We start from the raw sequence: 16,233 nt of genomic DNA, 5'->3' as shown, positions 1-16,233 counted from the left end.
GGATTAAAGCAGAAATCTTTTCCCCCCCTCCCCACCTTCCCTCAATGTAACTGCAAGTGGAAGGGGGAAGAACGGAGTGGAAACACATTCTTTTAAAAAAAAAAATTAAAGGAAGAAGAAAAAATTATCTTAGGTTGGGCACCAGCAATTACAATTTGCTGCCAGTAAAAAAAAAAGCGCTTACCTTCCCCCCCTCCTCCTCCCTTCCCCGCTCCTGATGGCTCCTTTAGGTGAAGTTGGGAACTATCTCGGGGTCCAAGACGCGGGCCCCTTTGGGAACGTGCCCGTGTTGCCGGCGGACAGCCCGGTTTTGTTAAGCGACCACCTGGGGCAGTCCGAAGCAGGTGGACTCCCCCGGGGGCCTGCGGTAACGGACTTGGATCACTTAAAAGGCATCCTGAGGCGGAGGCAGCTCTATTGCAGGACTGGATTTCATTTAGAGATTTTCCCCAATGGTACGATCCAAGGAACCAGGCAAGACCACAGCAGATTTGGTAGGTATATGGGCGGTTAACCCCCTGGTGGCCGTGGGAGGGCTATGCCAGAAGTCATCCTGACCCCTTTCCTGCGCAAGGTGGGTGGGTAGGTGGGGGGGGAGGAAAAGGAGTGGGCGCTGCTGGTGGATGGCATTGTGGTGAAACCTCGAGAATTTGCGACCCCTTGCAAGTGTCCAAGTAAGAGTTTGGGGGGGGGGGAGCAGTATAGCGTGGTAAAAACCACAGATGTGTCCCGCGCTCGCTCTCCTTCCTTTGCTTAGGAAGTAAAGGCAAGCGTTAATAACGGACAGGGAAGGGTCCTCTCCGCAGAGGTGCTGCCCGTCTTTCAGTGACTCAGTTTCCAATCAGGGCAGGAATTCTCTGCCTGTTTAGCCCGGGCGTCTCTTTTAAGTAAGCAGACGTGCAGAGAATTGGGCTTTTCACTTTCATAATTCTGTAAAGTGTTTTCGCGATCTGTTCTCCCTACCCCCCCTTTGCTATCTGCTCCCATCCACCTGCTTAAACTGCAGCAGAACGTCTCGTCCCTGCACTAGCTCTTCGCTGCTGAAGGGACCCCCCCCTTTTTTTTTGAGAGAGAGAGAGAGAGAGAGAGAAGGGCTGTCCGCACACAGCGAGACCCGCTGTCTGTCGGTACCGGCATAATAAACCAATACATTTTGGTCCCGAAATAATTAGCCTTTGCTTATCTTGGCGTTTCTGTTGCATGGGTGGATGTCCGCATGCTTAGATATCCCAGTGTCAAATGAAAGACCCGAGCTGGCTAGCAGCTGAATACAGACTTCGCTTAAAAGTTTTTTTTTAAATTGTTATTATTTTAAAGCCCTCTCTCAAGAAATCTTCTCTGACTCAGCATAGACAGCCGGCGAACTTGTTCAGCCTTCCCCGACTCGCCGCACTTCAGAGGTCCTGGAATCGCAAATGCCTTTGTCCCCAAAATTTGGGAATGATGTGAGTTGTAGTCCCTATCTCTTGTTGCAGGGAGGATGCTATGCCAGGCATTCAATGGGACCGTCCGCGCGTTTTGATTTATATCGCTGGGTTTAAGTCGAGGGGTCTTAATTTAATTGTACGGACTGAAGTTTGGGAAATGGAGATGATGAAACAATCCCACTTTAGAGAGCCGGGCTCCAAGTGCTGTTGGTAGGACTTGATTTGCGAGGAAATCCACCTGACTGCACTTGGCCCAGATCATGCAAGATAAAAAGTTCAGTGGGGATTTCCCTTCCCTTTCCCCGGTCGTGCTTTAAAACCAGTTGTTAGTGAACAAAATCTCCATTTCGTGTCCTTTACTGCTTTCGAGAGAGCCAATTGGAAATGCCGCAGTTCTGTAACGAAAGGATGTCCTTCCATGGGGAAACGTGAATCAGATCTTGTTATAACCCCCCCCCCACCTTCTTTTATTCTTGCCTGAATTGGGTTTCCTTAGCTCCGAGGACACACACCCGCTTTTCAGCCCCCCCCTCCACCCCAACGCGGTTTTCGGAGAGAACCAGACTTGCGAAGCTCCTAGGAACCCTTTTCCTTAATAAAAGGTGGCTTGAAGTGCAGACGCGGGGGCGTGCGTGTGACATTGAAAGGAATCTTTAAGAGGCGGTAGCAATTCCCGGAGGGAAGAAAGTTGGGCGATTAAGCAGGAATTGAGTTTTTTGAGCCTGCTCTGTCTTCCGCACGCCCCTTTTGCTCCGAAATGGCTTTGCGTGGCCCTTCTGCAGCGTTTTGAGATCTGGTGCAGGGTGTGATGAGCATGCATGCATGTGTCTATATAATGCATGCATGCGCGCGCTCAAAGATCGGGCTGGAAGCGTCACGGTACATTTTCGGGCGCGAGGTCGAAAGTCGGAAGCGGCGGCGTGTTAAAAGCCGAGGTCTGCAATCCGGTCTAACGCTCAGCACCAGTCCGCGGGCTCAGCTGGCAGCAGGTGTACGGTGGCCGAGCTGAAGCTGAAGCTGCTGCTCCCTCGCGCATTTGCGCGGCGGCAACAGCAGCAGCTCGAAGACAATGCCGCGGGGTCCTAAACTCCGCCAGCTCCTCTTTATCTCCACTCGCCTGAATTGAATAGCCCCCTTTACAGAAGGACAGCACTTTAAAAAAAGAAGAAATCCAAAGGGCACTGGCTATGCCAGCGGTTCAGAGCAATGCATCATTCAAGATCCTTCCTTTTGATTTAAATGGCTATCCATCTTACCTGCTACAACTAGGGGCTCTTAAAAGTGGTGAAGGAAGACCTCTGTTGATTTTGAAGTCTAAGAAAAGTGAGAGTTAAGTAGTAGCTGGATGGGAAGCATTTAGAAAATCCCAGCAGAGCAGATCAGATGGCTAAGAAGACAAGTGGCAAATCACTTCTGCATTGTTATCAGGGAAACACTATGGGCTATCCAGGTAGAGTTGACTTTGACTCAAGGAAAATTTAATTAGGGGACTGCTTATTACACAGAATGGGGAAATTATGCCAGCTATTATTCTGTTTTATAAATCAGAAATACTGGAGGGTTGGTGGTGTTTTTTTTTTTTGCTTCTTTTAATGTAACAAAAATTCAGTTGTTTTCTTCACTTGAAAAGAATAGCTTTGGAGTGGTGCAAAAGAAAATCTGGAAGATTACATAAAGTTATAAGGGCTGGATGTGGTGGTATCCTCTTTTCTAGCAGGATGTTTGCAGAGTAGTCAAAAAGTCAAGGGGCACCCACCACCATGCAATCCAACACCTTCCTTATCTTTTAAATATTTATCACAAAGCACCCTGAAAAAAAAAGGTGGTGCGTAGATTGCAATACATAGCTCTGAACACCACCTTCAATTTTTTTTACACCCCCTGCCAACCTCCTTATTTTCTACTGGTATTGGAATTCAGATCCAGTAACTTTGGGCTGGGTAATTGTGGCTGCAGAAGTCCGAAATGTATTGAAAGTGCCAGTGTGGTCAATGTCTATTAGTAATAAGTAATAAATATGGGTTTTGCTTCATCACAGCAAATTATGCAGTGAAAATTATATGGCTGCTAACCCCTCATGACCACCCATTTAGGGCAGATTCCACTGAATTCAGTAGCTATTTACATATAACTTGTTGCTCCATCATTAACTGAATAAATCCAACTTCCTGAGTTGATAGGCCATATTTTCAGCATGCACATTGTGTGAAGCAAACCCACAGGTGCTATTTCTGAAGCTGTGCAGGCTGCAAACTGGCTTACAGTATGTCCAGCTGTTGCAAAGGAATCCTGATTGTAGATGAACTAGATTAATAGAGCGATAAACATGAAAGAAAAGCTGCGTGCACAATTCAGATTCCTGGAATGGCACCTGCAGAGCACAGGTGACTCCAAAAGAATAAAAACCACCTGTGGTATACATTATATCTTTTAGAGGGGGGGGGGAAATCTAGGACTGAGCCTCACTGAATATCCCTGGCAAGACATCAAGCTTTATATATCTTGACTTATTTTATACCTAGTTTGGTTTCTAGATTGTACAGAGACCAGGGTAGTTATGCAGTTATATAAAAGCTGTAGAATATGCTTTTTAAAAAAAGTTTGCCTTTTTATTAAGATCAGTAACAGGAATTCATTCAGTACCATCCCTAATTTATACTTGCACCCACTCTTCTCCTCAAATTAGCTATAGTTGACAGGAGATTTCTATTCAGTCCAGAATACTGTTCTAGTATGTTTGGGGATTGCAGTTAGTAGTGCAACTAAAATATTCATAATAGCTTCTGAAAAACTCTTCCCCAGTGCCTTCCAGATGTGCAAATTCCAAATTTCCAGCATATCTAGAAGGCACTGGGTTTGGAAAGGCTGTTCTACAGTCTATCTCTCAATGATTGTATATAGTTTTCAGGTTATTTACCCATTTATTTAGGCTGCCACCAGAAGTGTACTGCAAAAATTCAGGCTATTAATGGTTACTAGCCAAGAAATATAGAAAACTCTGCCATTGTCCAGCAATTACATTGATTTTTGCATTTGATTTTAAGTCCATTGTAGCTTCATGCCAAAGAATCTAACATATAGATTCACTGTGGTGTTTACACCCTCCTCACATTAGTAAATGTGTTCAGCGATGTAAAAAAAACAACAACCTATGTGCCAGTTTTAGCTTGCTATAAAGTTTACATCTTTTCTGCAACATTTTTAGTCTTCTGGACTTGAAAACCCTGTAACGCGATTCTGGGTGACCAAGGCCGTTGTTGTTTTGTGTTTTTTTAAAACCTATCCACTATACAAAGTATCGCAGTCTCCCAAAATTTGGCCACCGTGATCTCTAGAATTAGTGTGGTGGAAAGGCGTGCCTATTGCGTTGGCCCTACTCTCTAGTACTACACGCATCCCTCGCGGATTTCTCTTACTGCCCCTCCCCTTTCCGCAGTTAGCTGCTGGCAAAAGCGGGAGAGAGAGAGAGAGAAAGAAAATTGACTAAACCGCAAAGTAACCATCCACGGTTTTAGTTGTCCAATAAATTCAGCCCGAGTAATTTAAAGGCCGCGGAACCGAGACAAGAACGCACGCGCCATTGGGAGCCCGCGCGCTCTATCTATCCAGTGAGCTCTTGTCTACGCAATAGCGGGCAGGGGAAAACCCGGCAGATGCGTGACAGGGCGGTTCGCGCCTCCCGGATAAAAGGTTGGCAGCAGGGCCAATTCTGACGTAGGGAAATCGTGGTGCAAGGATATGCCCACGCGCCGTCCCGAGTGGGGGCGGGGGCGCACATCTCCGTGAAGCGCGGAACGTCCTCCGGCGAGGTCCTTCAACCGCCTGGCAAGACTGCAGTGCACCCACTAAAAAAACTAGGGAGCTGGGTCACAGGAATGCCGCCAAGGGTGTGTGGCAAGGAGAGCCACACTTGGAGCCCCCCCCCCCACTGGTCGTCCGGAATTGTGCAGCGGAAAGATGGGAGCCTTGTTCTCACGGCTCCAAACGGCTTTCAGGGTCAACCCCCCCCCTTTTTTTTTTTGCAGTCCGTCCCGCGGGGACGTAAAAGCCCAACTACTGCAGGTGTGTGTTTCCTTCCCTCCCCCGCCGTTCATTATTTCACTACCCCCCCCCCTCCCCGGAGCGGACTAGGAAATCCAGTTGCAGTGAAATCGCTGGGAAAATGGAGAAGGGGGACCCGCAGTCACACTTTTGGGGACGGTGTGCGGAGGGAGCCCTTCTCTCTCTTTTTTGCCCGGGCTTTCCGCTGCCCTCCCCGGTTTGAGGCCTCTGAAGAGTAAGGTGGTGCCGGAGGAGAGAGGGAGAGAGATGCGCGAGCCTCTTCCCTCGGAGGACTGACCTCGCCTCGCGGCCCGCTTTTATTTCCCCTCGCTGCCTGCGGCTGCTAAACAGAGCTTGCTGCTTCAGGAGCTATTTTGGTCTTTTCTCGCCCTTTCTTTTCCTTCCACCGTGCAGCCGCAGAGCCAAAACTGAAATTCAGCCGCCAGGCTCGTTTTTAGTTTGTGCTCCCATGTATGTAGTAAACTGATGGTTAGATGTATATATCTGCCTTCCTTGTTTATTGTTTCTCCTGTTCTTCCTGCCCCTAATGGGCTGGTACAAAAGATGTGGTTCGAAGTATCCAGGACTTGCCCCTTCAGAAGGAGATCGCCTTGTTTTCTACTGTTCAGAAAGGATTAGAAAATGTAATGATGGCAAAAATGTTCAGGACTTTTGTGGGGGGGTTAACGCTCTGAAAGGAAAAGTTGTTTGACATTGGAACATCTGGTTGGGAAGCTGCCCTTTACACAATTGGAAAAATTTAAATGGAGACTGTGATGCTTATCTATCAAGGAAGCGGGTACTGAGGTGCCCTGGGCAGATCATGCGTTAAACAAGGGGTTACTTAGTGTAGGTGCATTCAACATTGGTTCTGCAGTTGGTTTTGTACAGCATGCTAGGCTAAGGGTAGAGTTGGACAATATGTGGTTTTGTATGGAAGCCAGGTGATTCTCTTAACATGTTGGGTGAAGAAGAACATCTGGTTAAGCTATAATACGAATTATTATTTGGGCAAAGAATCTTTCTTATGTGACCTCTGGAGAAAGGTCTAATGCAGAGGTGGGTTTCAGCAGGTTCTGACCAGTTCTGGAGAACCGGCAGCGGAAATTTTGAGTAGTTCGGAGAACCGGTAAATATCACCTCTGACTAGCCCCGCCCCCATCTATTCTCTGCCCCTCGAATCCCAGCTGATCGGGAGTAAATGGGGATTTTGCAGTAACTTTCCCCTGGATTCGGGAGGGAAAGGAGATTTTACAGTATCCTTCCCCTGCCACGCCCACCAAGCCACACCCACAGAACCGGTAGTAAAACATTTTGAAACCCATCACTGGTCTAATGGTGAAAAAGATAGAAGAAAAGAATAGGACCATCAGCAGCACGGTCAATAGACTTTGTTATTGTGGTGATAAGTTCAGAAAAGCTGAAGGACCAGGTTAGGGACAGATCATCATGAAGAGGATATATCTGTAGTCACTAAGTAACATCTTGATGGTCTGTAATCAGTCAAATCTAATGTGACCTTAGGAAATGTGTTCAATTCAAATTTACATTTTAGTGCATTGCGTAAATTCAACCTGTGGGGCAAGTTAAGCAATACAGAATGTTTGGGGGCATCTATTCTTTATTAAGACAATTTCCCAGATAAGTCCCAACTTCCATAGTTTAATGGAAGTCCAGATCTATCCATTCAACTATACTCCATATCTGAAGTGCTTAATCAAACATGTAAAGGATATCTTGACTCTCCAAACAGGAATTTAGCAGCTGAGGATGCAATTTATTCAAAGAACAGAAACAATAGGAAGGGAGGAGAAGTTGTGTTAGAAGTATCTATACCTGTTTAAAAATCTTCAAGAATCTTGAGGGGGGGGGGAAAAGAAGCTTTGAAAATGGAATAGAACTCTAGGAGGTGATGTGACTGCATCCATGCAAGGATTTGGGGACGTGGCTTATCATTTACTTCTTCAAAGATATTTTTTCAATATGGTAATATTCCTGGAATTTTCAGTTGGTTCCTCACTCAGGCAAACCTTAAAACTTCCTGAATAGTAACTGTTGGAATGCTATAGACATAATTTGTCTTTTTTTGACAATATAATTCTGACCTTCTAATTAGCAAGCTTTTGAAAAGTTGGTTGGAGTACTTGGCACTTAATTAGATATGACCATTAAATAGCTAACTGTTAGGTTGTTCCATCTCCACCCCACCGCCCCATCCCAGGACTCTTTCATTGCTAGATTTGACAATGTGTTAAATTATGCAGGAACTATTGGAAAAGTTTGACTTCTGACAGAAGTTGGGAATAATACCTATGAATGTGGCCTTATTGAGTGGTATAGATGTTATGCCCATGAACTGTCAGGTGGATTGATTGGATAGGCATGCTAGCTGACAAGATTGGCGTCTCCTGAGAAGAAATGCTGATCCGTGGCAGAACTCAGTTTTGTCAGAGTTGTGCTTTTCTGGCAGTACAGTATGTAAGTTAGTAGAGACTGACATAACATTTGCTGATAAACTTGAAATATTAAATAAAAGTTGGCTGAATAGAATGAAGTTTAGCAGAGAGAAATGTAAAATGATCTTAAAGAAAAATAAATGAAATCTACATGTATAAGATAGGAGTTTTCTGGCTTGGTAATGATTCTGGTGAAATAGGAATAATAGCTTATTGAGAACTAAATATAAGTCAATGTGATGTGGCTGCCAGAAGGACAAATGCAATTTTAAGGTGCAGAACTATAGCTTCTAAATTACACAAAATAATGTTCCAGTTTATTCTGCATTCTGCTTACCACATTATAAAAATGATTTAGACAACAGGGAGAATTAGGAGTCTAGGAATTAAGTTCTCTGAAGACAGGTGGAAGGAACAGGGCATGTTTAGCCCTGAGAGGCTATGGCAGGAGCATATGGGAGCACTTGGTAAATACCTGAAAAGATATTGCCTAGAAGAAGGTTTCCCATGACATGGAATAATGCATTTGAGGAGAGCAGGTTCCAACTGAATATTAGAAGTTATTTTCCTTGTAATAAGAGCAATCCAAAGGGGATGTGTGTGTGTGTACACCTTCAAATTAGTGTTGACTCCCTGCAGTTTTCTTTCCAAGATTTTTCAAAAGTGGTTTGCCATTGCCTCCTTCCAGGGTTTAGAGCAGGAGTGTCAACTCACGTTGCCATGGCGATGTCACATGACGTATCGGTACTTTCCCCCCCCCCTTCACTAAACTGGGCGTGGGTAGCACGTGACGCATCTGGCCCTTGGGCCCGGAGTTTGACAGCCCTGGTTTAGAGTGTGTGACTGGCCGATGGTCACCCAGTTGACTTCATGCCTAAGGTGGGACTAGAAGTTAATTTCCCAGTTTCTAGCCTGGTATCTTAACCTCTGTACCAAACTAGCTTTCAGATCAAAAGTAAAATCAAGTAACTAGAGAAGTGGTGAGTTCCCATTTATTGAATTTATTAAGTTGAAGGTTGAGCAATCATCTGTCAAGAGTGCTTTAATTTGGATTCTTGATCTGAGAAAGTTATTGGAATCAGAGCTTCAAGTAACTCTTTTCATTCTGTTGTCTTTTCTGTACTTGAGTGGTAGGCTGTCTTTAGGCCCAATAGGCCTTTTGGCATTTTTGGATCTCTCAAATAGCTGGAATACAGGATAGTTTATCTGTTACCCAAAATGGCTACCATAATGTCCTCCTGGCTACTGACAACTTTTCCACTTACCTAAAGGACACTGTTGCGGTTGCTTTGTCTTGCCTATTTAAGTCCCTCAAATACTTTTCTACTATTCAAGTTAACTCTCCCCCCCCCCCGGAAAGTGTGCATAGATACAAACTAAGCTGTGGGCTATGGCAAACTACCATTTTTAATTTTCCAGGTACAGATAGTCCTGGATTTAACAACCATTCAGTTACTGACCATTCAAAATTATAACAGCACTGAAATGGGTGACTTATGACTAGTTTTCATACTTACAACCATTGCAACATTCTCGGGATCAAAATTCAGGCACTTGGTAACTTGCATTGTCCTGGGATCACCATTTGTAATCTTCCCAGCTGGCTTCCAACTAACAAAGTCACCAGGGAAAGCCAGATTCACTTATTAACTGCATGAAACAACTGGTGATTTGCCTAACTGGCAAAAAAGGGCAAAACTCATTTTTTGCTTAGCAACAGAAACAAAAACATATTTTGCTTAGCAACAGAAATGTTGGGTTCAGTTGTGGTCGTAAATTGAGGACTACCTGTATATCTTGCAAAGACCCCAAGGAAGTGACATAAGATTTTATGCCATATCATCAGTTTTTGGCACCCATGACATTTTTCAACGGACTGTGTGTCAAACTGCAGAAGTAGGGTATTCCCTCTGTATTACAAATTATTTCCTAACTTCTCACAATAAATGTATGAAACAGTAAACACTACATATGTTGCCCTGAGTTTGTTGAAGGAAAAATGAGATGGAAATTAAATCACATGTCTTGATTCTTAGAAGTTCCTGCAATATATAAGCCTTCCTGTCACATACACACCTGCCTGTTTTAATGATGGGCATTTAAAAAAAATGAAACGTTTGGCAGGTGTGTGGATTTTCCCTTTTCTATAGAGTTATAGATTCCTTAAATAAAAGATGCCTGTTAACTTTTATTATTTATGCTGTTCTGGAAGCAGAGCCAACACTTTGAAATGGGAAGGCATTTGGCAAATACATTTCCCATTACCTTCAGGGAGTTTTCTTCACATTCTCCTCCAGGCAAAAACAATTTCTGAATGGAAGATAATTAATCCTCTTAGATGGAAAGGCAGCAGATTAAAAAACAAAGCAAAAACATACATGTTTCTGGGGAGGGTCTGAAGAGTCCCCGAGTTTTTTTTTTCCATTCTTCTGCAATCTGTGACCTTCCATGCATAGCTTGTGACTCCAGCTCACATTGGTGATGATGCAGCAGTCAGATCTTTGCAAGGACCAGGAAAAGCTGCAGCTGTAACACAGTTCGGATTTTCAGAAAGACTGCAGATGAAATGCAGTAACTGCATATTCTACATTCAACTATATTGCCAGCTGTTTTATAGAATCTGCAATCTATAGAATTGCAATGGGCAGAATATTTTCAGGTCAACAGATAGAAGATACCTGTATTATTAGGCTGGCCCTCAAACCTACATAGTCCTAGTGGCCTGATATATTAATTCCCTTGAAACTGGATGTTTTCATTAGTTCTGTGGGTGCATCTGGCTGATGCAAGTATTGCTTTTGAACAAGTGAGGCAAAATGAATAGATTAAAGGGAAGCTAATTATGAATCTAGGGGATGCGGTGGCTCAGTGGCTAAGATGCTGAGCTTGTTGATCAGAAGGTCGGCAGTTCAGCGGTTCAAATCCATAGTGCCGTGTAATGGGGTGAGCTCCCATTACCTGTCCCAGCTTCTGCCAACCTAGCAGTTCGAAAGCACATAAAAAATGCAAGTAGAAAAATAAGGACCACGTTTGGTGGGAAGGTAACAGCATTCCATGCGCCTCTGACATTTAGTCGCGCCAGCCACATGACTATGGAGATGTCTTCGGACAGCGCTGGTTCTTCGGCTTTGAAACGGAGATGAGCACCACCCCCTAGAGTCGGAAACGTCTAGTACGCATGTGCGAGGGGAACCTTTACCTTAATTATGAATCTAATTTAATAAATAACCTTCATATACTGTTATAAACAATGTAGTGTTGGTTATAAGAGGGTTTTAGATATCTTCCCCTTCTTAGGATATTGTTTCCCATCATGTGTGTATGAGAAGACATTATTTGTCTTGATTTCTTTTTTGTGTGAAGTTGGGAGGGATTTAATTTCTAGCTTCTCTTAATACCTGCAGCAACTAATATAGGGGTTTGCTCTCAAATTGTGCTTTTGCATTTCCTTGTTGGTCAGTTGCAGGGAATACAGATCAGATCAGAATGATTTGGTGAGTTCCTTACTTTTTCAGGCTGCAGCAGTTCACACTGCTTTGGGGGTAGTGCAAGCTGAAAACAGTTTGGTATGAAAGTATCATCTCTTTTAGGGGTTCAGCTATGTAACAAACCATAATTGGGTTTGTTTTGTATTGGAATAGCATGGTATGTGCTTGTCAGTTTTTATTTATTAGATTTCTTTGCTGCCCATTTTGCCTTGTGATTTTTAAAGAATGATTTATGACTTGGTATTTTACAGATCCCCCTATTAAGTTGATAAGAATATCCAGCATATGTCTTCCAAGCCAACATTTGCAAAAATTCTGATGTTCATAATTTACTGATTTAAGCATTGTCAGTCTCTGTTATAGAAAGTACAGTGTCACAGCTTTACCCTGGATATCTCTCATTGTCATGTCCTACTTCTTGATGTACTGATTGTTACCTCATTGTATTTCTGAGTCTGAAATTTCTCCTTGGCACTTAAAATTCTCCTTGGAACTTGGAAGTATTTCAATTTTCAGCAATTCTTTCAAGAGTGCAGTTAGTTTTACATGCTAAGAAACATACATATGAAACTTAGCCCAATTCTGAGACTAATACTTTTGGCCTTGAGTTCTGTTTTATTTTGTCTTGAGATTTTTTTTTCTTTTTGAATAAGTGATGCTTGGTTTAATACTACTAAGTTGAACTATAGCTCTATCACCTTCTACCTTGTCTCCATTTTCTTTAACCTAAATCCTAAACTGTGATTAATTACAATTATAGGTAGGGAAGATAGGTTCAGCATTCAGTATGAAATTGACTTGTTTGAAATTAATCATAGTTAACTGTAGTGTGCCATGATCCATTGCAAACTATTAATCTAAAACAAATCTTTAAAAATCTATTGCCATAAATATTGCTGATCTCATTGCTAATCCTTATTCTCTCAGTAAAGATGCCAAGGAATTGTAGTTCGTTTTTAATGTGGAAAAAGTAAGAAAAGCAAATGATAAATCCCCTGGCATATTTTTCAACCCATCAAGCACCACCTACCTACTAGTAGCAAAAACAATCACCAGTTAACTTCATTAATGTCTCTTGTGGGAAGAGTGTAGCTAAATTATTTGAACCAGCTGGATTAACTCAAGTTGCTCATTTAATACATCATAGGTATAGAGGTGCCTCTCACTTGTTATCTCTTAGGCATGTTAATTCTGAATGTGGGTCTAAGCATCTTCTGGAAAAATGCTAAATCCATTTCTCAAAACAGCTCAACTGACAGATTGCAGTCAATTTGCCATCACTTGGTGAATCCTCAGATGCAGCTCAGGAGTTCATGCCTTCCATGACAACCATGGACCTGACCCAAGTAGTTCAGGGTCCGATTCATAGGGGGGGACACACTTGACCTGGTGTTTCTCTCGGGGCAGTGGAGATATGATCTGGAATTAAGGGGTATAGATGCTTTTCCCTTGTCGTGGTCAGATCATTTCCTGCTGAGGTTAGACTTTAGGACGCTACTACTCCATCGCAGGAAGGCGGAACCAATTAAGTGGTTCCGCCCCAGGTGCCTAATGGACCCTGAAGGGTTCCAGGAGGAGCTTCGGGAGATACCTGACTCCCTTGTCCACAGTCTGGCTGAGTCCCTGGCGGCTGCCTGGAATAGGGCGGCATCTGGGACACTGGACCGGATTGCGCCTTTGTGACCTCTCCATGGCGGTGGATCCAGGAAAGCTCCCTGGTTTACCGAGGAGCTCCGGGAGATGAAGCGTCAGAAGAGACATCTAGAGTGACGCTGGAGGAGCAGTAACTCCGAATCTGACCGAACAGTCTTAAGAGCCTTTATTAGGACTTATTTAGTGGCGATACGGGCGGCAAAATGTTCGCATTTTTCCGCACTTATTGCATCTGCTGATTCGCGCCCAGCCACCCTATTTAGGGTGACTCGCTCCCTCCTTAATGTAGGGGGAGTGGAGGAGCCCTTGCAGGGTAGAGCTGAGGAGTTTGTGCAGTTTCTATTGGATAAAGTCGCTCAGATTCGGATGGACCTGGACTCTGATTGGGCAATTCCGACCGAGATGATGGGGGCAGGTCTTAGTCCTATTGTGTGGGATGAGTTTGAGCCGGTGACTCCTGAGGAAGTGGACAAGGCTGTAGGAGTGATGAGTTCCTCCACCTTTTTTTGGACCCGTGCCCCTCCTGGCTGGTTTTGGCCAGCAGGAAGGTGATACGAGGCTGGCTTCAGGCTTTAGTTAACGGGTCCTTGAGGGAAGGGGCCTTCCATTAAAGGAAGCGGTTGTAAGGCCCCTCCTCAAGAAGCCTTCTCTGGATCCAGCAGAATTAAAGAACTTTTGTCCAGTCTCCAACCTACCCTTTGTGGGAAAGGTTGCAGAGAAAGTGGTGGCACTTCAGCTCCTGCGGTCATTGGAGGAAACGGATTATCAGTCTGGCTTCAGGCCTGGCTACAACACAGAAACTGCTTTGCTCACGCTGATGGATGATCTCTGGTGAGCCCGAGATGGGGGTCATTCCTCCATCTTGGTGCTACTTGACCTCTCAGCGGCTTTTGATACCTTTGACCATGGCATCCTTCTGCGACGACTAAGGGAGCTGGGAGTGGGAGGCACCGTGTTAACGGTGGTTCTCCGCCTATCTCTCTGGTCAGTCATAGTCAGTGTTGGTAGGAGGACAGAGGTCGACCCCTAGGCCCCTCGTTTGCGGGGTGCCTCAGGGCTCGGTCCTCTCTCCCCTACTATTTAACATCTACATGAAGCCCCTGGGTGAGATCATCCGACAACACGGGGTGAGGTATCAGCAATACACGGATGATACCCAGCTGTATATCTCTACCCCGTGTCAATTCAGTGATGCGGTGGATGTGATGTGCCGGTGCCTGGAGGCTGTGAGGGTCTGGATGGGAGTCAACAGGCTCAGACTTAACCCAGACAAGACCAAGTGGCTGTGGGTATTGCCTCCTAAAGACTATGTTGATTGTCCATCCTTGGTTCTGGGGGGGGGAGAGAAATTGTCCCCCTCAGAACGGGCTCGCAATTTGGATGTCCACCTAGACTCACAGCTAAGATTAGAGCAACATCTAACATCTGTGGCTAGGGGGACCTTTGCACAAGTTCGCCTGGTGCACCAATTGTGATCCTACTTGGATCAGGAGGCTCTCCTCACAGTCATTCATGCCCTTGTCACCTCACGGTTAGATTATTGCAACACGCTCTACATGGGGCTACCCTTGAAAAGTGTTCGGAGACTACAGTTGGTCCAGAACGCAGCCGTGTGAGCTGTCATGGGTGCATCTAGGTGCACCCACATTACACCAATTCTCCGTGAGCTGCACTGGTTCCCTGTTGGTCTCCGGTCACAATTCAAGGTGTTGGTTATTACCTTTAAAGCCCTACCTGGCTTAGGGCCAGGTTATTTTCGAGACCGCCTTCTGCCTCATAGCTCCCAGCGACCGGTAAGATCTCACAGAGTTGGTCTCCTCCGGGTCCCGTCAGCTAAATAATGCCGGCTGGTGGGCCCGTGGGGGAGGGCCTTCTCTGTGGCTGCCCCAGCTCTCTGGAACCAGTTACCTCCTAAGGTCCGGACCATCCCCACCCTATTGGCCTTCTGAAAAGCGGTGAAGACCTGGCTTTTCTGGCAGGCCTGGGGCCATTGATCTCGCTCTTTGTGATCTGGCAAGATCCAGCCATGAATGGTGTGAATGAGTTTTTAATGTTTTTAATTTTTAAATGTTTTTTATAATGATTTTTTAAAAATGTATTGTGAGCCGCCCTGAGTCTTTGGAGAGGGGAGGCATATAAATTGAATTAATTAAATTAAATCAATGGAGGAGATCCACAGTGTGAAGTGGGAAAGGAAAAGAGTTTTCCTGAAGGTTGTGCTCAGTATAGACCAGGAGTGTCAAACTTGTGTCATCACTGCGGCATCATGTGATGTATTGGGACTTTTCCCCCCCCTTCGCTAAACCAGGCGGGGGCGGGGCTAGCACGTGACGCATCCGGCCCGCAGGCTGCAAATTTGACACTCCTGGTATAGACTTTCCTCTTTGCTAGTGTCCTGGAAGTCGAGCTTTTTCTGAAAATGCTCTAGCACTCTTTCAAAAGAATGCAATAGACTCACATTAGAAGAACTTGGCTCACATGCTAATGTGATACTTTTGGCTCAACATGAAACAGGAGGGAGCAGCCAGGAATATGAGAGTTTCATCCTCAGCTAGTTCTAACATGGAATAACCAAAATGTCACAAAGTGTAGCTGCTTCTCATCCACCCCCTCAAAAGCACAGATGATATGGCCATGTGAAAACTCTTTGTCAGCAGAAACATCAGAAAACCTATAATATCCCTATTGAGGATAGAACCAGAACTATATAGATAGTAACAGCAATAGCACTTAGACTTATATATCACTTTACAGTGCTTTTCAGCCCCCTCTAAGCAGTTTACAGAGTCAGCATATTGGCCCCAACAATCTGGGTCCTCATTTTACCCACCTCGGAAGGATGGAAGGCTGAGTCAGCTTTGAATAGCTGAGCTCATTTCTTTCCTGTTTGAATTAACTTGTGCACCATTGAACTCACATGTTCTCAAAAACATCCCCCGTCCCCCCAAAAAACCCCCATTAAACCCATGTAATAAGGAAACTTTATTACATTCAGATTTGGCAAATGCTTTGGAAGATGCTGATCAGGCATCAAGTGGCAGATGTCTTCTGAAAATAACTGTGCTATGCAGCCAAAACCAAAATGGCCTTGGAGGCCAGTGTCCAGTGATTGGAGAGAAGAGTCATACCCGAAACAGCCTAAAGTAGCCAGTGAGCGACTGGGAAATC

At 44.7% G+C, this 16,233-nt stretch overlaps 1 protein-coding gene across 1 annotated transcript in view; it reads left to right on the top strand.

Annotated features, from left to right (window-relative positions):
* Positions 1-217: 217 nt before the first annotated feature.
* Positions 218-16,233, top strand: part of FGF9 (fibroblast growth factor 9) — a 42,890-nt gene continuing 26,874 nt past the window's right edge. The window contains exon 1 of the mRNA XM_070943910.1: positions 218-494. Coding sequence (XP_070800011.1) covers positions 218-494 — 277 coding nt within the window. The remainder of the gene's footprint in view (positions 495-16,233) is intronic.

This window comes from Pituophis catenifer, unplaced genomic scaffold, assembly GCF_029215685.1.
Source record: "Pituophis catenifer annectens isolate HBS135680 unplaced genomic scaffold, rPitCat1.0.hap2 SCAF_4, whole genome shotgun sequence".
Lineage (NCBI taxonomy): Eukaryota > Metazoa > Chordata > Lepidosauria > Squamata > Colubridae > Pituophis > Pituophis catenifer.
Note: the sequence above shows the minus strand (reverse complement) of the source record. Positions and strands in the feature narration are given on the sequence as shown.